At 39.6% G+C, this 20,731-nt stretch overlaps 1 protein-coding gene across 1 annotated transcript in view; it reads right to left on the bottom strand.

The window, feature by feature from the left end:
* The window catches only part of LOC127054013 (protein FRA10AC1), a 66,600-nt gene that overhangs the window by 33,697 nt on the left and 12,172 nt on the right, over window positions 1-20,731 (bottom strand). The window contains exons 2-7 of the mRNA XM_050959629.1: window positions 18,438-18,514; window positions 15,366-15,461; window positions 15,242-15,287; window positions 11,005-11,081; window positions 9,991-10,074; window positions 9,386-9,470 (exon numbers count right to left, since the gene is read on the bottom strand). Of these exons, the coding sequence (XP_050815586.1) occupies window positions 9,386-9,470; window positions 9,991-10,074; window positions 11,005-11,081; window positions 15,242-15,287; window positions 15,366-15,461; window positions 18,438-18,514 (465 nt within the window). The remainder of the gene's footprint in view (window positions 1-9,385; window positions 9,471-9,990; window positions 10,075-11,004; window positions 11,082-15,241; window positions 15,288-15,365; window positions 15,462-18,437; window positions 18,515-20,731) is intronic.

Raw genomic sequence — 20,731 nt, 5'->3', positions numbered from 1 at the left:
GGCAAGAAGCTCCAGCACCCTTGAGAAATTCAGCCCTGCTGGAAGCTGGCAGTCTCTCTCCCCGCCACTCACTGTTCTCACAGGAGGGGAAGAGGAAGCAGAGTCCAGCAGCCTAGCACAGTTCCGCTCCCTTCTCCCTCCCCTCCTGTGAGAAATACGGGCAAGACAATGCCTCTACTCCTCACTCCTACAGCCTCTAGCCTGGAAAGGGGCAGAATGGGGGTGAAAAGCCCATGACGCCACCACTCCCCAAGACTGGCATAAGGGAGAAAGAAGCCTGCTGGAGCCCCCACAGAAGCGTAAGAGAGGAGGGATGAAGAACCCAAGGAGGAGCAGAGGTGAGGTTGGGTGGCTCAAGAGAGTGGGGGGACGGTGAGGGCTGAGGGAACTGTGCTGAGAGGGGAGGGGGTACTGAATTAATGGTGGAGGTTGGAGGCTGATGAGATAGGGGGCTGAAAGAATGGAGGTGAGGCTGAGGCCGCCAAACTGAACAGAGGGCAGGCGTGAGGAACAATTGCTGGGCAGGAGATGGGCAGATGTGGGGGAGAGAGCCCCTGCAGCAAGGACCAATACTTTTGGGAAAGTGGGAAACACTTAAATGTCTCTCTCACTCTCAAACAGGATGAGCTGGGTCAGTTAAAAAATAAAATAATGTTTTTTCATCTATTATTTTTGTAAAAACCCTCATGATTTTGATCTCTTGAGGGGGACCAACTCATGATTTTGGCAATACTGTGTCTCCATCTGAAATTCCTGGACCAAATAAATATGTCAACTATATAAAATTAAAACTCTTTGGGCCAGGGACCACATATTTATGTTTGTTTATAGAGCAATTTACACTATAGGGCCCTGCGCCTGATTGGAGAGTTAAGTAAATATAATTTTGTTTGAAAACAAGTTAATACGTACTTAAACTCACCTAAAATTGCCATATAAATTTAGTGCTTTTCTCAATTATTTCAATGCAGAATGTGTTTTAAACTTATCTTCATTTATCTTATTTCCTAGCCTTTAGGAAGAAAATAGCAGGTTTGTCAGGGAATGAATTTTACTTCTTTCTTAATTGCAATAATTCATTTAAAAGATATTTTGTTTTGCTACAAATCATTTTCTGAGAAAAACAAAAAACACTGGAGTGTCCCTTCAACGCCCAAACTGTCTCTAGTATTTTTTTTAAACACAATCTAATAGTGACCAGACTGTGCATTTTTAGCTCATTGATACACGATCAACACAAGGCAACTCCAATAGCTTAATGACGCACATCTCCTGACTTACTGCTTAATTACAGAACTGCTCACATGGTGTACCCATAATACAATCTGCTAAATGGAAAACCCAGAAAGCAGCCTAGGAACGCATCTGGGAGAATTTCTATTTATCAACTGAGAATACAGCTGCTGAAAGTAAAAGATTATAGAGCTCCTGTTGATGGCTGAATTGGAAAACTCAACTGAGTTCAAAGGATGCTATCTGCATGTTGTAACATTTATCAAAGATTAAACAGAAAAAATACAAAAGTGTCATATGGATATGGAGTAACATCATCATGTAGTGCACACACACAAAAAACCACATAAGTGGGACATGATGCTATTAATATCTACAGACCACTAAGAAAAAACTGCAAGGTGCAACGGGCTACAGTGTCACCAATATCTACATTCTCAGTTCCATAACTCACATTGTATGAACCGCAGATTCTACAATCTGTCTGCTTCTCTGGCCTTGTTTATAATGGCAAACATTGTAGCTATAATTTTGCTAGGGCTAGCTAGGGCTCAGGCATTTTTTCTACGGTAGAACCTCAGAGTTACGAACACCAGAGTTACTAACTGACCAGTCAACCACACCTGACATTTGGAACCGAAAGTACACAAATAGGCAGAAGCAGAGACAAACAAACAAAAAATACTAAACTTTAACTACTAAAAACATAAAGGGAAAGAAGCTTTTTTCTTCTGCATAGTAAAGTTTCAAAGCTGTATTAAGTCACTGTTCAGTTGTAAACTTTTGAAAGAACAACTACAAGGTTTTGTTCAGTTACGAACATTTCAGAGTTATGAACAACCTCCATTCCCAAGGTGTCTGTAACTCTGAGGTTCTACTGTATGGTGTCATCTTACTCTACTCTGTAGTAAAAACACCTGAGCCCTGCCTGTAAAGAGATTCCATGGTTGCTATCAGTGCTAGAGCAGTGCTGGAGGTGATTTATGGCTATGCAGACAAGAGATAAGTGGTGCTAGCTGACAACAGAAGCAGCATCTGTAGGAATACGTGGGAATGTATTGACCCTCTCTATTCAAGGTACATGTTTGCCCTTCATTAATGTAGTTTTAAGACTTTTAAGACCTGAGGTCCGATTAAACCCACAGCTATTCCTTGGATACTCCAAATGCAAGTGACTCATAATGCTTATTTATCACCTATGGTTGACCAGAAGGAAGCAGACCACCTCAAGTGAGGTTGATCATTATGAGCAAATTATATCACTGCTCCATTCTTTTCAAGCGAAATTTAAGGAATTGGTTTACATTCTTTAAAGCTCTTAATGGTCTGGGATCTGCCTAACTCAGATTTATTATAACTATTATTATTCATTTATACAAAGCTATAAACTTGTGCAGTTTAAGAATTTGTAAACTTTACAATACAGAACAAGACAAGTTTGATGTGCTAAAGAACTTACAAGACACAGGACACACAATAGTTTATGAGAAGGAACAAATACTGGTGAGGAAATCAAGGTCAGAAACATTTTTGAAGTAAGTTGCTTACAAAGAGGGATTTGATGGATGGAAGAGAATGCCAAGCAGACAGGTATTGGGAGCCTGTTTCAAACATAGAGGGCTACATGAAAAAATTGCAAAGCTGAGAGTGGAAGGTTGTGATAAGGGAGACCTGAAGATAGAATACTGGAAAGAAGCAGTATAGAGGGAGAGAGGGAGCAAGACTATATAGAGTCTTGACAGGGAGCACCAGGATCCCAAATTTCATGGGGCAAGAGACAGGGAAGTCAATGAAGGTGCTCAAGTTAAAAGCACTACTTAATTATTATCTGACTATGTATGCCTTCATTCATTCAAAATCTTTACATGAAGTGAAACTTTCCCAAGCAACCCTCTAGTCAAAGAACAAAAAGACTGCATGGAACACTGTGAAATAAAATTACTAGAACTATTTGACTACTCCAGAACATTCAGCCACTTTGTATCTCCACAGCATATTGGGGCCACTTGATGTGAGGGCCAAAGCACAATGCAATCAATATTCAACCAGTGGAATGATCCCCCTAAAGACTTTTCTATGCAGAATAACTTAACAGCAGTCTTGTGGCTATTCTAACTTGTGCCAGGTTCAACAGCCCAAGACGTATAAGGGGCTCAAAATCACCTTTGTATCCTCTATCCCAAGTTGTGTCTTCAATTAACTTGGTACATCTGAGTATTAAACCCACTCACTGTATTTGTATTTCATATATAATGGTGCAAATCTCCATTATGCATTGCCTTCAATTTTTAAATGTTCTTACTTTCAGTACAGAAATATATTGTACAGAACTACTATTTTTTATGATCAATTATTATTACCACAAAGGCAACAGCGCAGAACACTTATGTAAAAAAATGCCACATGGACCAAACTACATAGAAAAAAACTGGGAGCCAAAAAGTTGCTGGGTCTTAAGTCAGGATGAGCCACCTATTCACAGCGTGATTGTGGACAAGTCATTTCAGCTCTTTGCACCCCAGCTGGAAAACTGGGCAGAATCACATCACCAATAATCAGATGTTCCATCTGCACTGAATTTGCCCTAGTTAAACATATTATAAATAAGATTCTTAATAGTGCCAGTTTTTTTCTGAAGGTCAATGTTTTTCCATAAATGTAAATTTCCAGATGTATTCGTATTCAGGACTTAATATAATTTGAACAAAAATATTTTTGGACAAATATTAACTGGAAAATCATTCAGTAGAAATAGAAAAATTAGATTCCATATTATTTTACTTATGCTGACAATTTGCTAAGGAAGGAACATCTTGTGCTTGGCTAACTCAGAAATCTACAGTGTGGTCTAAAATAAGTTTCATTTGAGCCACTCATGCTTTAGTCTAGCACAAATAAATCAACTGCATAACGTGGGAATTGCATTAAACAACTGTTCACTAAACTAGAATAGAAAAAATATTTTTAAACTGAGGATCACTGAAGAATCCTACATCCATGGTTTTTAATTTGTTTTTAAATAACTTGTACAACCTAATGTACTTTTGCCCATTTAATAAAACTGCAGAACATTGTCTCCAGATAAATACTGCAGTAGTAAAATGTTTACGATGTTGTTATAGTTGTGGTGGTCCCAGAATATTAGAGAGACAAGGTGGCTGAGGAATATCTTTTCTTGGACAAAATTCTGTTGGTGAAACAGACAAACTTCTGAGCTTACACAGAGCTCTTTTTCGGGTCTGGGAAAGGTACTCAGCATGTCACAGCTAAATACAAGATGGAACAGATTATTTAGTTTAAGTAGGCAACACATATTTCAAGAGATCATTCAAGGTGAAACACCTTTGGAGTCATAGGACAAAAAGGGGAGCTAGTGGTTTACAGATTGCTGTAATAAGCCCTAAATACAGTGTCTTTATTAAATCCATGCTTTTGAGTCACTAGCAAAAGTTATGAATTTAAGCTCACAGGCTCACCTTTTGAAGGTGTTATCCAAGTTTCCTTGGGGATGAGAACTGAAAGGTCAGACAGAGAGTGATTGCTTGTGGAAAAAGTGTCCACCCACAGGTGATATGGTGCTTTTGTCTTTTATCATTTTTCTGGGTGAGTTCACTCAAGAGCACAGTGATTGTCTTGTTTCACCCACATAGCTGTTTTTTGGGGCATTTAGTGTACTAGATGAGGTACACCACAAGTTGTGATAGACATGTGGGACCCATGGATCTTGAAAGGTGTTTGTCATGCATCTGTGCATATCTACTGGCTATACAGTCAGCATAAAGGAACATTTCGCCTTACCTGTTTATTTGTTATCTCGCAGTCCCTCAGCCATTCCACCAACCACTGCATTCTCCATGCTCACTTATATTATTGAGTTATTCTTATGTAATTTTTCCTTTTGGGTCTAAATCTGGCCCAATAAGGAACAACTACATGTGATCTTCCCTAGAAAGTATTTCCTAAACAGACTGATCTGGAAAGCAAGAGCAAAGATAGAAGAAAACAGGGGAGACAGGACTGGCAGAGGAATTCTCTACAAGACTAATTATAAGTATGACAAAATGTTTGTCCTCCTAGGAGAGTCACTTCGCTAATAATGCTTCCACCAAACTCTGGGAAATGACAAGCAGTGGATAAGGGTGGAAAGTAAACAAAACAAAGTTAAATGTGTGTAAAGAGTGATTTTTAAAAAGCAATACTGAATAAGCTGAAATCGCAACAACAGAGATAAACTCAATAGAAAAATATTAAATGAAGCCAGTCTGCTAGATGGGAAGGATGGTTCACATAATCAAGAAACCAAAGGCAGCATCAACAGAAGACCTTATAGCATTTATTAAAGGAGTTCAGTGAGGCACTAATAGCAGCTATATAGATCTCCTAATCAGAGGTGCTATTTCTCTGACCACAGATAGGGACGAAGTACAATGGACCCTTAGCCCCAAGAAAAGCACTAAGTGGCATGCAGTATATTAATCTTCTTTTGCAGTCTGAACACAAAGGGAAATGATAATCCTGGAAACCTTAATAACTTGTTTTGTTATAGCCACAACCAATATAAAATAAAAAGGAGTCAGTCCAAAAAGCGAATGTCCTATCTAATCATTAATGGCTCTGGCATCATCTAAAGGATGATGATGATCTCTTTCAGAGAAGGAAGGGAAATATTTTGATTAACAAAGAAAGAATAAACAGAGAAATTATGTGGTGAGTCTAAGGACAATCTTTTCATGGAAAAACTAGAGGTAAGATTCTTTACAGTATAGTAGCGCTCCAGGCTGAAGCAATGGTAACAAGAGCAAGCACCTTCACAGCCAGGAAGTACAAGAACTGGCCCAAAGGCTTGAAACATGGCCTTGAAAGAACCTTAAGAATGAAGCTGAAACTCCATCTACATTACAATAGAAAACCCACAGCGATGAGTCTCAGAGCCAAGGTCAACTGACTCGGGCTAATGGAGCTTGAGCTGCGAGGCTAAAAACTGCAGACATTTGGGCTCAGGCTGGAGCCTGGCATCAGAGACCCTCCCACCATGCTTTCCCGTCTGTGAAAAACACTAGGATGGCAGAACAGAATGTCTGAGTAAGAGTTACATTCCTAGCCAAACACCAAAGAAAGTAACACTTAAATGCAGAGTGCTCTATTGACAACATTAGGAAATTGACTATATGAGAGCACTAATCAAATGATTGTAGAGTCACTTGTCAGCCTCCAGGCTTCTAAGCAGAGATTGGTGAGGTTCAGGTGTAGGACCCTACCCTGATGAAAATAATTTTGGGCTGGGAAAAGAGCCAGAAATCACAGATGGATATCTGAAAGAGGCTGCGGAACCAAGGTCTTCTGGGCTTAGCTGCAGTTATGAAAACAACTTTAGTCTGGTCCCTCTGGATCTTCCTGGCAATGCCCAAGAGGAGTAGAGGAGGAAAGACATACACGCAAGGTCCTGACTATAAAAAATAGGAAGCACCCACCCCTCCAGTTGTAGAAATCCTAGTGTCTGGAGCAAACTGTGAGTTAGTCTAGGGGGCACTGAGGGGAACGTGTCTGGTTGGTTGAGGTGGAAAGCAAGAAGTTACATCTCTCAGGGACTGCAGGACTTGAACCCTGATCCACCGGATTCTTAGGAGCTAGTAAGCTGCAACCTGCCACCCAGTGACTGCTAACAGTTCCAAGGGCTGAATCCCGACAGAGGACTCCAGTCCTGGAACCTAAATGGCAGATTGCTGGGGGTCCTGATTGGTCCACAACTTTTATCTAAACCCAGCAGTGGATCCCTGTTGTCCAAAACTGGGATGCACCCTGCTCTGGACTGTGTGCTTCCTGCTCCTGCTCCTCTGATTTGACTTCCTGGCATCCCAACCTAGCTTGACTTCTTGCATCCAACTTGTGGTCCCAATATCTGGTTTGTCTCCTACCTCTGATCTCTCTTCGTATCCTGACCCAGCCTGATTCTGACTCCCAATCTGTGGTTCTGATCTCCAGTTTGTCTCCTGCCTCTGACCCCCAGTATCCTGACCTGGGCTGACTCCGGTTACAGATGCACGATTCTACCCCAAGTTTGTCTCATGCCTCTGATCTCCTGGTATCCTGATCCAAATGATTCTTGACTGTCATTTCATGACCATGGACCCTGACTCTGACCACTAGGCATGGCTGCCCATGACCCAGCAATGACAACATCTGACAAAGTCTTGCTGGACCACCACCTTGTTCAGTTGCCTCTTGCCCACAACTGTCTCCTGCCTCAGTCAGTCTATGTGGACATTAAGACTGTTCTGGATATACCTATCTGATATCAATAAGTGAGCTCTTTCCACTTTGGACAGAATCTTTAAAATCTAATGACAAAGAGAAGGGCTTCTGGTCCTGCCTTGTTAATCTATAGGCTCTTGGAGCTTGATTGTTGATTTCTAACAGGACTGCAAGTCTGATGATATAAGGAAGAAACAATAGAAAGCCTAGTCCCACATCCTGAAGCTTCAAAAAGTTATTGTTTTGTGCTTCCATCTTCAACCAAATGCTTTGACACGATGTAGAGGCGTGAGACTACCACTTCTCATGATTCCAATGGCTAAAAGGACTGAGTGAGGTTTCCAAGATGAGAGGTTCTTCTTGACAAGACACTGCTTGAGGAATTTCCACCTATAGTTCTGTAGAAGAATCAATTAGTTGAGGGACTTTTCTTGTGATGCAACAAATGAATAGGCACTTGGAGTTATGCCCCCTCTTCATCCATGCAGCTCAGAAAGTCACCTCCACCTTGAATCTGACATACTACATGGAGGAATTCTGAAGGATAGAGTCAAAATGGGATGAAACACTCAGTCTTCTTGATCATCATAAAATACTAGGAGTAAACCCTATCCCATCCATCATCTTTGTTGATGGACCAGTTCTTGTGATAAGCAGATTATGTAACATATGAAAGAGCCCGTCTTTTGTTGAAATGAGGAGCAAAATGGCACTGAATATGATTTTGGAATTGGGGAGGACATTCTATAGTCTAAACTTCTAAAGGCAGGCAGAATGTTGTAGGCAGGAATACCTAATGCAAGCTCTGCATTTCTAGAGCGTCCTTCTTCAGAAGTTTAGCAGGATACCTAAAGTTCTATGGGGAAAGTCACATGCAGACTGCAGAGTAGAACAGAAAAGAGAGGGCAATAAACTTCTCAATATCTGGACGTGCAGAGGAAAAAAATAGGACAGAACAAAGCTGAAAGCAAAAATCCGTATAGGACTCCTTCCGTACCAGAAGCGGACATGGATAAGCCGGAGCTGAGGGCTGTAGAGTAGAGCAGAAAAGAGGAGGCAATAAACTTCTCAATATCTGGATGTGCAGAGGAAAAAAAAATAGGACAGAACAAAGTTGAAAGCAAAAATGTGTATAGGACTCCTTCTGTACCAGAAGTGGATATGGATAAGCCAACAGTTGATAAAGATTTGGAGGAGGGATTTAGCATGTGAATAGCATGTTTGAAGAAAGAACACATAAGACAACTGAAGGGGAAACAAATTACACAATATGTCAAAGTTGTGCTAAAAGATAAACATTTTCCAATTCTTATAATCACGAGGAAAAGTTAAAGAAACAGGACTTATGCTCATTTAGAATAGAGGGGAATTCAAGGTGACTGAACAGAACTTACGAAAGTCATATGTGAAGTGGAGAAAAAAAATATTGTTCACATCAGACAAAGGTTCAAAAAGGTGAAGAAAATTAGCAAACTGGGAAGAAAACTTTTCCCACAAATAATGAACACATGGAATAAGATACTGGGCATGATAATTAAAGAAAATAAAAGAAAACTATAAACTATAACTATAAAGGGAGATTGAGATTATTTTCTGATGGTGGAAGGGCTTGAGGGATATGGCATAAATATAGGAAGATGAGATAAAGATCAACCAAAAAATCAGGGAAGGCATCTCAAGCATTTTTCTGTTGCTTAAGTTTTTTAAGAAAATTCATTCTGCACTCAGCAGACAGACAGATTTAGGGCCCAATCTTACAGACATTTATCATGAGTAGTCCCACAGAACTCAGCGCAGGCAGTGCTTGCAGGACTGGATCTTAACGCAGTGCCCTCTATTAACACATAGAATAAAGAACCTATTTTGCAACCAAAGAAATTTATGATATTTAAAAATGTACCTTGTTCTCTTTGTATCTACTCAGATCTGCTATACAATACTCTTTGAATAATTTATCATAGTATTTCTTTGCCAGTCTCTTTTCCCTGTAACCAGAAAGATAATATTATTGATTAAGCATATGGAAAATACAGAGTGAGGTCAAATAACATAAATCCTATTATATAGTTACGGCATTAACAGGACAGCGGCATTGCAGTTTTGTTTTCTCTAATGAATACAAGTTGTAGTGGTAAAAATAAAACAAAATAAGAAAATATACAGCTTGATGAGAGTAACTGCCATGAAACAGTTTTAGTTTCTCTTGAAAATAATTATATATTTTAAAAATATATTTAAAGCACAAAGCATAATTTTGAAGTTGTACTCTGTGTAGGGGTTCTGAATGGTAGTTTAGTTCTCTTAGGAAATGAACAATAATTTGTTAATTTCCTGTGTCATCAGTTCATTTTGCCACAGAGCTGTATTACTCTATCTCCTACACTTTTTCCATTTTTTAAATTTATTAAGAGTTCAAAGCAATAAGAACAAATATGATGGCAATTTTTAATGAATGAGGAAAAGATACAAAGTGATCTAAAAATGTCTTATTATAGCCCAAGTTACCAATTCATGTCCACTGCATCTTCCTCTTTCCATAGGAATCTATAGTTTTCTCTTACAACATCAAGGTCTGTCTTGTCACCTGCTCTGTAAAAGGGTACATTTTTTTTAAAAAGCAGATCTAGTGTTAAAATGAAATTTCATAGCACCAGAAACAAAATAATCAGATCATCATTTGGCAAATGCTGGTATTTTAGAATTGCTTGTTTTATTTATTAAGTTGGACATACTGGGAGATACTTTTAAGAAGCAACGATTGTTCATGAGAACAAGTATTATACACTAACTTTTTCCCTAAAAGAATAAAAGAGCTTGCTTCCAACATTAGAGTAACTCATAACTATTAAAACTGTGTGTGATTTAATTCTATATGAAAAGTTATATTTGAAAAATTAAAAGAGGATCATTTGCAGCTCAGAACAAGGGTTTAGGTTCCCTGGGAAGATGTTTAGTGATATTCCAGACTTCACAAGTCTCCTGGGTTCAGATTGCCAAAACAGTACAGAGGGTAATTATCCTTTAAAGATTGCCTGGTACGCCAAATGGCAAACAATTGTACTACCTGCAAGCAGTTATTCCAGCACTATGTACTGCACCACAGAAGTCTGAGTACAAGTTTGTCATTTTCTGCCCTCAATGGAGCAGCATTTGACATTCTAGGAATGAGAGTTGAACACTCAGCAAACACTGGATTATTTTAGATACACCCTCCATCTGTTGTCTTTTAATCTACATAACACAAAAATAAAAACTCCTAAACTGAATTTCATCTAGCTTTTCATGTATAGATACAATTTGTACAAAGTTAAATCAAGACAACTAACAATTCTCCGCATCTAATTCAGATATTTACAACTACCATAGTTGGTACATTTTAGCAAAAAGGTTAATGATTTGATACACAAATAAATCTCTGGCCACAGAACTAATTACAATATTAATAAACCAAAGAGGAGTTTCCCAGCATATACTTAGCAGTTTTATAAAACACGTAGTATGTTCTCTAACGGTACTTACCCTGAACGTCGGAAGTCCTCCTTTTTGCCACCATAGTATAAAATGTAGTCATTCACAAACTTTTTATGTCTTGCATACTGAATAAAGCAAAACTAAGGAATTCATTTTCAGTGTTCTCTCTTACTCCAGGGCTGGTTTATCTGGTTTCACATACCATTACCTCAGATAAGAAGATTAGTACAAAATAGTTTCTACAATATAAGGGATTTAAAGAAGCTATTACCAGAATTAATTTTAATAGAAAGGAAGTTCAAAGAACTCTTATTAGAATAACCTTTCATAAATTAATTCTCAACAGAAGAATTTTAGGGCAGAATTTAAGTTGTAAAACCCATCCACATGCCATACCCTTATAAAAACTTTTACTATATTTGAAGATTTACAACAGACCTTTAATCCAGCCTTTACTGTATATTCTATTGCAATTCAAATAGAGTTCCATGATACTCCAACTTTGGTTTAAAATATATCTATCATTTTTGCCTGATATAAATATAAAATTACTAATGAAATGAAGAATGTTTATGTACTTTTCAGTGTCAGTGTAAAAGCAATAAACTTCAGTAGATAACTTTTTGTTTAGGACCACAATATCAAGTTACAGGAAATTATTTTGTGACTGTCAGGATATTTCTGGTTTACAGTTGTAATTTGACACATACTTTGTATGATAAAACAACAAGCAAAAACAAAACCATATAAACAATCACATTATTCTAGAAATAAACACCTCCACAAATGGAAATAAAACAGTAAAACAATAACTTAAAATATATAAAAAATTTCTCAGACATTTATGGAACTACAGAATTAGAAATAAATTATCTTTCTGGCATGTTCTCAAGCCACATGTTAAATTTAGTTCAATAAGAACTCATTTCTGTCAACCTACTGCCTGCACTAAAATTATTTTATGGAAAAAATATAGTCCATGTATTTTCTGCTAGAAGTTTCCAAATGGTAACTCAATCTTAATGCTGGTCTTCAAAAATTAAAGACCTACATTCAAGCCTACAGTTAGGAGCCTTTATTTAGCAAGGCTACAGGAGGCTGTATACGTCATGATGAAGCTGACTAAGCTCAAAGAACTCCAGCTTCTTTGTCACCATTATCAACTTTGATAATAGTAGGCAACTGACTTGCCCTTTCAACTGGAGGAAAAGAATAAGATGGTAGCAGTAGAGAAATTATCCAAATCAAGCACTTATACAAAGCTCCATGAAAACAACAGAAACACTATGGCTAACGAATTCTACCACAGGCTCTTTAATCATAGCTTCTTCTTCAACTGCTTATTTTTACAATTTGAGGATCAATAGCCACATACAAATGACTTTATGTGGAAAGAGTCCAGGAAAAATAACGCACAGGTGACACAGCAGGGTTAATTACTTTGGAGGAACACCTGATTTTGTACATAAACATAGCTCACTCAGCTAGAACTACTGGATTTTATCCTTTCTTGGTCAATGAAGCTTCTGGCCTTTAGCCAGGACATCACATTATTATAAAAAAATGTATAGCTCTGCCAACTTGCACAGCACAAACAAAATATAAGGCAAATCCCTGCCCCAAAGAACTTACAATCTAAATAATACAGAACAAGAAACAGGCTAACAGTTCCACTCAGAATAGCCTAAACTTTTAAATGGGCCTTTGGTTCATGGACCTGTGTGTACTCAGATTTTTTTGATAAACTTGACAAAGTAAGAGCGTTTCTTAAAAATGAAGACTTAGCTGAAGAGTAAGTCTGAGTTAAGTAGCACAAATGGTAATTTCTCTCTATTGCAACAAAATGTGGCATCTTCAAATGTTTCCATGTTCCACACATGGATTGCCACAAATCCACACAATATACCCATATTAATTCCAACATAACTAAAAAAATACAAATTCTACTGTTTCCAAATAATTTATAATCATGACTATATCAGGCAGAAAACTAATTCACTTCAGCTACTGAAACACTAGATAGATAATAATAAAAACAAAAATGCTAAGATTTACACAGGGCTATTTGAATTTCATCATGCAAAATGGCAAGTCTTTGGTCATTGTGACACTCTGTACTCCAGAGTGGCACCCTGGAACCCCCATATTCACCACTGTCATGATATGTTTTGTACAAAATATGCCTTGTGAGGTATCATTTTAAACGTCTTGATCTGTTGAACATTAATATCCTGTTGGACTGCATATGCTATCATTGTAGGTTAAGTTATGAAGTTCTGCTATGTGTGTGTTACTGAAATCTACTGTGAGGTTGGGAACACCCACAATCAGCCTTTCAGGAAAAGCAATGGAGTAGCCAGACAGCGGTTAATGGCTCATCAACACCCAACAGGGAAAGAATCCACTATCCCAGAAACTATATACAACAGGGACTGCTTGACCAATGGCGATTGTCTGTTTCCCACATTACAGCAAAAGATCTTTCCAGCAAGCTGGAAGAAACTATAAAAAAGGGGAAGTGACATCATCACTTGGCCTTTCTCCCCTCCCAACTCAACATTTGGAGGAAACTCTGCAGGACAAAGACTTTGAACTAGGGGAGGGTGGTCCCAGGCCTGGAAAGAGTTTCAGCCTGTGTACTGAGGATCTGTGACTTGTTTGTATCATCTGTCAGGGTCAGACACCATTTGATTCAAATCCTGTATAGTCTGTAGAACTTAGACAGCGATTTTATGTTTTGTTTCTTAAATAATCAACTCTGATCTCGATGCCTGCTACTTATAAACATTTAAAATCTATCTTTCTGTAGTTAATAAACCTGTTTTACATTTTACCTAAAATAGTATGTTTTGGTTTAAGTGCTTGGGAAAGCTCAGCTCAGTTTACAATGGCTAGCATGTGTCCCCTCACATTGAGAGAGGGGCAGACTGGGTAATGAACTTACACTAGCTAGGCTTCTGACCAGTGCAAGATGGTACAGTTCTTAGGTGCTGGTTCATGAGTGGCTGGGAAAACATTCATATAACTCAGTTGGGTGTGTCCTGGCCTGCGGATGTCTGTGTAAGTGCAGTACCTGCCAGAGGTTTGTGGCTTGACACAGCATCACAGAATGAGAGGGATACCCCAGGTTGGTGGGACAGAGGACTCAGCGATTACATAACCCAGGCACACCATGGGAACCCCGTTACAGTGATTTCTCTGGGCTGCTGAGAGGAATATGGGCACAATATCACGCAGAAGCAGCATTCCTACAGTACCTTCAAAATAACTATTTAATAGGATCATTGAACAAATCTATATCTGCTTAACATAAAGGTCACAAAGCATTACCAATCCTCCAAGGATAAAGATGGTTGCAGATATGTCCTGGAGGATGTTTTTACCAAACTGGATTGGCAGCCTATAAAATAGCTTACATCACTTACGGCAGATAAATCACACAAATCCATCAGGTGTGTTACATTCTTTTCAGTTTAATTAAATGTGTGCAATCTAGCACAAAATATTACGTCCCCCCACTGTTAAATTCCAAAGAGCAACTGCTGGGCAATAGTAAAGGTGACTTGATGGAAAATTCAACAGAGGAGTTTTATGATCTTTCCCCTATCTACTATATAACTGGCTAGTTTCACTGTAGAAATAATTGTTTTCATGCTAAACTTCAAAGAAAAATATTTTAAAAGGGAAATTGTAGCTGATGAAGACAATAGTTTAGGACTGAAGCATTAAGGTAATCAAATCTGATTATGCCATTCAAAATAAAAGCTAAAATAAACAAAATATGATATTAAACAGGTCTACAGTATCGCATCTGTGGAGGACACTACTTGGGATAATCCTTTGTTGAACTGTCTTTTGGATTAATTATTGTGTTCTCGGCCTTCCAGCACAAATATAAATTTATTCATATAACGATAGTCTCAGATAGAATTGTGAAGCAACAAAGTCTGCTTGTGCTTAAAAATCAAAGCACCTTGATCCAACACCACATGTGTAGTAATTTTGTCTGAGATATGGAACTCACAGCTACAACTTAAACACTAACTGCAATTAGGGACAGTTTGGAAACCCCTTTCATAGGCAGATCTAAAGTACCTAGTTATCAGTGGTGGACAGAAGATGATCTGAAACAATACCCAGTCTCTGCTGGTGCAAAGAAATTCCCTAGACAACAGGGAGACTCACATGAACACGTCCCTGACAGGAGCATTTCTCCCCAAGTGAAAGAAAAGTTGAAAAGCTGAGAATGTGTTTTTACCAACATAAACAAATGATCAAAGGATACAGCATCCATGGCTATCAGATGAAATCTCCTATTTCTTGCTTCTTCCCTGTTAACAGAAATAATAATTTTGTCTGAGTAAAAGTTCAGTTTAAATACAAAAATCTCTGACAGAAGTGATCATTACCTATCCCATTCTTCTGCCGCAATTTGTCTGTCAGCCACCTTGACCTGTTTTACTTTCTGGAATGGTTTTACGAGTAGGGCATCTTCATTACTTGTCCTATGTGTGGGGAAAAAGTGAGGAATAAATTATTCAAAAAGTTTTCATATGCAGTAAGTTCCAGTACACCCAAGTCAGCTTGGGAAGTCAGCAGCTTGAATGTTACAAGGAAAAGGTTGCTGTACAGACTAGCATTGTTTGCCTCTTGTTAAGACAAGTCTATACTAACATGCTACAGTGGTGCAGCTGCACCAATGCAGCTGTGCCGCTGTAGCACATCTGGTGAAGACACACTATGCCAACGGGACAGTGCTCTCCTGTCAGCATAATTACTCCACCTCCGCAAGAGGCAGAAGCTATGTCGGCGGGAGACTATCCTCCACCAACACAGCGCAATGCGGACACTGCTTTATGTCAATGTGAACACTGCTTTAAGTCAATGTAACTTACGTCACTCGAGGGGGGATTGTTTTCACACCCGTAAGCAATGTAAATTACATCGATGTAAACAGTAGTGTAGACCAGCCCTTAGTTTCTGTGTTAATGAAACCAATGTTAAGATGGGGGTCAGAATGGACTTTACTCATGTGTGAAGTTGAGACCTAGTCCAGAAAGGCACCTGCTCATAGGAAATGTACATACAGAGTTGCTTACAACAGTATATCTTGTCTGACAATCCCGTCACTCCACAGTCACATTGTAGGAGTCACATGGGTAGTCACACAGATATGGAACCTGCTGCAGCAGGTGCTGGGAGAGAGGATCATGCTCGGTTCCGTCATGCCCTATATCATAGAGGCCGAGGATAGAACTATCTCATTCTCATCTAATGATCCCTAGTTTTTCTCTACCTCAACAGCCCTATACAAATCTAGGATCCAAAGCAGAGAGAAAAGAGGCAATATGTTCAGAGTAACCCCTTTGTACCAGGAGGTAACCCCTTTTTCCTCCCTTCCTGGTATTGCCTCCACAGAGCTCCACTGTACCAGATTAATGAACACGGACCTCTCTGAGGAGCACAGACTGAGGAGCACTGCTAGTTGAACAGTGACTGAAGCACTGTCGTCTGAACACCAACATCTGTTCCAAGGCAAACCAAAAATATCAAAAATTCAACAAAAACAAATAAAAAAACAAACTTTTTATACTAAACTTAATTACACAACTGTTTTAAAACATATTTAAATTTATTTGCCTAACACAGGGGTGACCAACCCATGGCTTCGGAGCCACATCGGCTCTTCAGAAGTTAATATGCGGCTCCTTGTATAGGCACAGACTCCGGGGCTGGAGCTACAGGCGCCAACTTTCCAATGCGCCGGGGGGTGCTCACTGCTCAACCTCTGGCTCTGCCACAGGCCCTGCCCCCACTCCATCCTTTCCCCCACCCCAACTCCCGAACCTGCCATGCCTTCACTCCTCCCAAGAGCCTCCTACACTCCACGTGAGATGCGAGGAGGGAGGGTGGGAGAGGCACTGATCAGCAGGCCTGCTAGTAGGCAGGAGGTACTGGGAGCAGGGTGGGGAGCTGATGTGGGGCTGCTGATGTATTACTGTGGCTCTTTGGCAATGTACATTGGTAAATTCTCGCTCCTTCTCCAGCTCAGGTTGGCCACCCCTGGTCTAATATTATGGGTAAAAAGGGAATGTTTGCTCCATGATGGCAGGCAGACAGGTAATCAGAGACCCATAAAGGGGTAATATTTATATTGTCAATCTAAGGACTGCAGGATTTGGGAGAACTAAGCATACCAATTGTGCAAAAAGGTTTTGTGGCCACATGGCCAGGCACACAACTCCTGCACTGGGGCACTACAGAGTCAATGTCAGGAAGGAGTCTTTTTACATTTTTTGCCAAAGGGAGAATGAGATTCATCATGAACCAAGGGTAGAATATATACATAAGAAGTAAACCCTCATTAGAGCACTACTGGGCGCCAAATAGCGTGTGCCAGAACAAAGGGTGAAGAAGAGGATTTCTCTGAAACAGCTCCCAATGTTTAATATTTCAACAAACAACTAGAATGATATAATGCATAGTGGCACTTGGAAAAACAAACTAAAACTGAACAAAAAAGTCAAGAAGACAGCTAAAAATTCTAAAAAGAGAAAAAATACCTACATTTCTTTTAGTGGTTAAAGCATCTTAAAGGTCAGATATAAAATGCAGTCAGACATTACAAAACATTTTCCCTTACTTCCACTACAGAAAATATAAAAGGCTCCCAGAAAAGGTCCTGGAAAACCTGGTTGGAATGGAGCCTGACAGAAGAGTAAGGAAAAGAGTCACAGAAAGAGATCCTGGAACAAAAAAATAATTCCTTAATCAATTCAGAACAAATATGTAGTGCTGTGGGTGAACTATCAGAGAAGCACAGTGCCACAGCAGAAAAAAAATTCCCAATAAAAGATGGTCAGACCGCAAAGTTCAGGGTCACAAACTGTATGAACCGCTAAATGAAACTGACAAAGCTGAGCTTAAATGAGCATCTCAAGGGCTAATTGGAAGTTAACTGACCCAATTTGTTGGTCTCTTGAAGCCAGGCTTAACAGAGAGAACAGGCTGGAAGAAATTAAATAATAATCAAGCAAGCAGTGTTAGTGTTTCCTTTCTGTGAGGTAGGTGTTTTATTCCTATAAAGCCTGCTGCCACCTGGCCTTGGCCATTTTGATCTCTCTCTTTGTAGTTCCACAAGTCCTAGTGGGTGGCCACAAAGTGATAGGAAATTGAACAGAGCAGCCAAAACCCAGCCATTGATGCTAATGCTCGGAAAAATGAAGCACTCAGCTAAGAGGTATGAGAGGCATACAGACACCAGATGGACATGGCAGAATTGATCTTTCTCAGTTGCTCCTTGGAGACAACATGCTCTGACAAGCCTGAGGAGGCAGCGGTATAGGAATTAAACGTGTATTTTTATTTTTCACAAACAGCTTCACTATGTCAGAGTTTAAAAAACAGGGTGGTTTATATAGAGAGCTAGAAGTCATATGCACACAAGAAATGTAACGTACATCAGTATTATAACACATTACCTTTTATTCCTTTGGTCAGATTTCTCTCCACTCTCATCATCACTAAAATCAGAATCATAGCCTCCCCGGCCATGTACCTGGAAATAATTAAGAAATAAAGAAAAATGATCACAACACAATAAAATTAGAATCTTAGAAATGTAGGACTAGAAGGGACATCAAGTGGTCATCTAATGCAGCCCTATGCACTGAGTTAGGACAAAGTCTAGCCAGATCATCCCTGACAGGTGTTTGTCTAACCCAGGGTTCAGCAACCTTTCAGAAGTGGTGTGCCGAGTTTTCATTTATTCTCTCTAATTTAAGGTTTTGCGTGCCGGTAATGCATTTTAACGTTTTTAGAAGGTCTCTTTCTATAAGTCTATAATATACAACTAAACTATTGTTGTATGTAAAATAAATAAGGATTTTAAAATGTTTAAGAAGCTTCATTTAAAATTAAATTAAAATGCAGAGCCCCGCAGACCGGTGGCCAGGACCTGGGCAGCGTGAGTGCCACTGAAAATCAGCTTGTGTGCCGCCTTCGGCACACATGCCATAGGTTGCCTACCCCTGGTCTAACCTGTACTCCAACTATGCGGATTCCACAATCTTCCTTGGAAGCCTATTCCAGTACTTAACTATCCTTATAGTTAGAAACTTTTTCCTAATATCTAAAGTAAATCTCCTTTGCTGCAGATTGAGGGCTTTGTCTACAAAGCACCACAGATCCAGATTACAAGGGTCTAAACTGTAGAGTGCTCTGTGTTGCACTCTAATCGCCCATGTAGATCCTGCTGGTGCAAAGTAAAATATACATAGTTTCTCATTTCAGGACTGCATCAGTGCAAACTAGATACCTTTTAGTTCACAACATGAAACTATATCAACACAAACCAGGTATCTGTTAGTTCACACCAACAGAGTCTACATGGGCAGTAAGAGCACAACGTGTTAGTAAGCATGAACCACACTGGTACTGTCCATTGTCAAAGACACAATACTGGAATAGATGGCTATTACGTCAGTCTGGAAATTTCTACATTTCAACAACCATTATCCTCAGACAAAAACCTGGGAAAACAGGTAATCCTAACATTTTGCCTTGAAGGTAACAAACTTGGATTCCACTGAACCTACAGGAGAATCAAATGTCAGAAACAATGCTCTTCCAGACTCCAAATGCTCAAAGCTATGAATTCTTACTTTTCATCAATTGTGGCAATTTTGCCCAGACACTCTCTTAGGTAGCCAGGACCAAACCACATAGTGTTTTATATATCAAAATCAACATCAACATCATCCCAATGAGCAGAAATAATAGCAAATATGGCAGGAGACCAGCTTGGCTTAACAGTGAAATCTTCGGTGAGCTTAAACACAAAAAGGAAGTTTACAAGAAGTGCAAACTTGGACAGATGACTAGGGAGGAGTATAAAAATACTGCTCGAGCATGCAGGGGTGTAATCAGGAAGGCCAAGGCACAACTCGAGTTGCAGCTAGCATGGGATGTCAAGGGTATCAAGAAGGATTTCTACAGGTATGTTAGCAACAAGAAGGTGGTCATGGAAAGTGTGGGACACTTACTGAATGGGGGAGGCCACCTAGTGACAGATGATGTGGAAAAAGCTGAATACTCAATTTTTTTTTTTTCTTTGGCCTCTGTCTTTTAGACTATCAGGGTTGAAAGGGACCTCAGGAGATCATCTAGTCCAACCCCCTGCTCAAAGCAGGACCAATCCCCATACAGATTTTTGGCCCAGATCCCTAAATGACCCCCTCCAAGATTGAATTCACAACCCTGGGTTTAGTAGGCCAATGCTCAAACCACTGAGCTATCCCTCACCTGCTTGGTCTTCACAGACAAGGTCAGCTCCCAGACTGCTACTCTGGGGAGCACAGAATGGGGAGGAGGTGAGCAGCCCTCAGTGGTGAAAGAACAGGTTAAGGACTATTTAGAAAAGCGGGACATGCACGAGTCCATGGGGCCAGATGCAATGCATCAGAGGGCACTGAGGGAACTGGCTGATGTGATTGCAGAGTCTTTGGCCATTATCTTTGAAAATTCAAATTGTGATTGGGAGAGGTCCTGGACAATTGGAAAAAATCAAATATAGTGCCCATCTTTAAAAAAGGGAAGAAGCAGAATCCGGGGAACTACACACCAGTCAGCCTCACCTCTGTCCCCGTAAAAATCATGGAGCAGGTCCTCAAGGAATCCATTTTGAAGCACTTGGAGGAGAAAAAGGTGATCAGGAACAGTCAGCATGGATTCACCAGGGGCAAGTCATATCTGACCAACCTGACTGCCTTCTATG

Source organism: Gopherus flavomarginatus, chromosome 6, assembly GCF_025201925.1.
Source record: "Gopherus flavomarginatus isolate rGopFla2 chromosome 6, rGopFla2.mat.asm, whole genome shotgun sequence".
Lineage (NCBI taxonomy): Eukaryota > Metazoa > Chordata > Testudines > Testudinidae > Gopherus > Gopherus flavomarginatus.
Note: the sequence above shows the minus strand (reverse complement) of the source record. Positions and strands in the feature narration are given on the sequence as shown.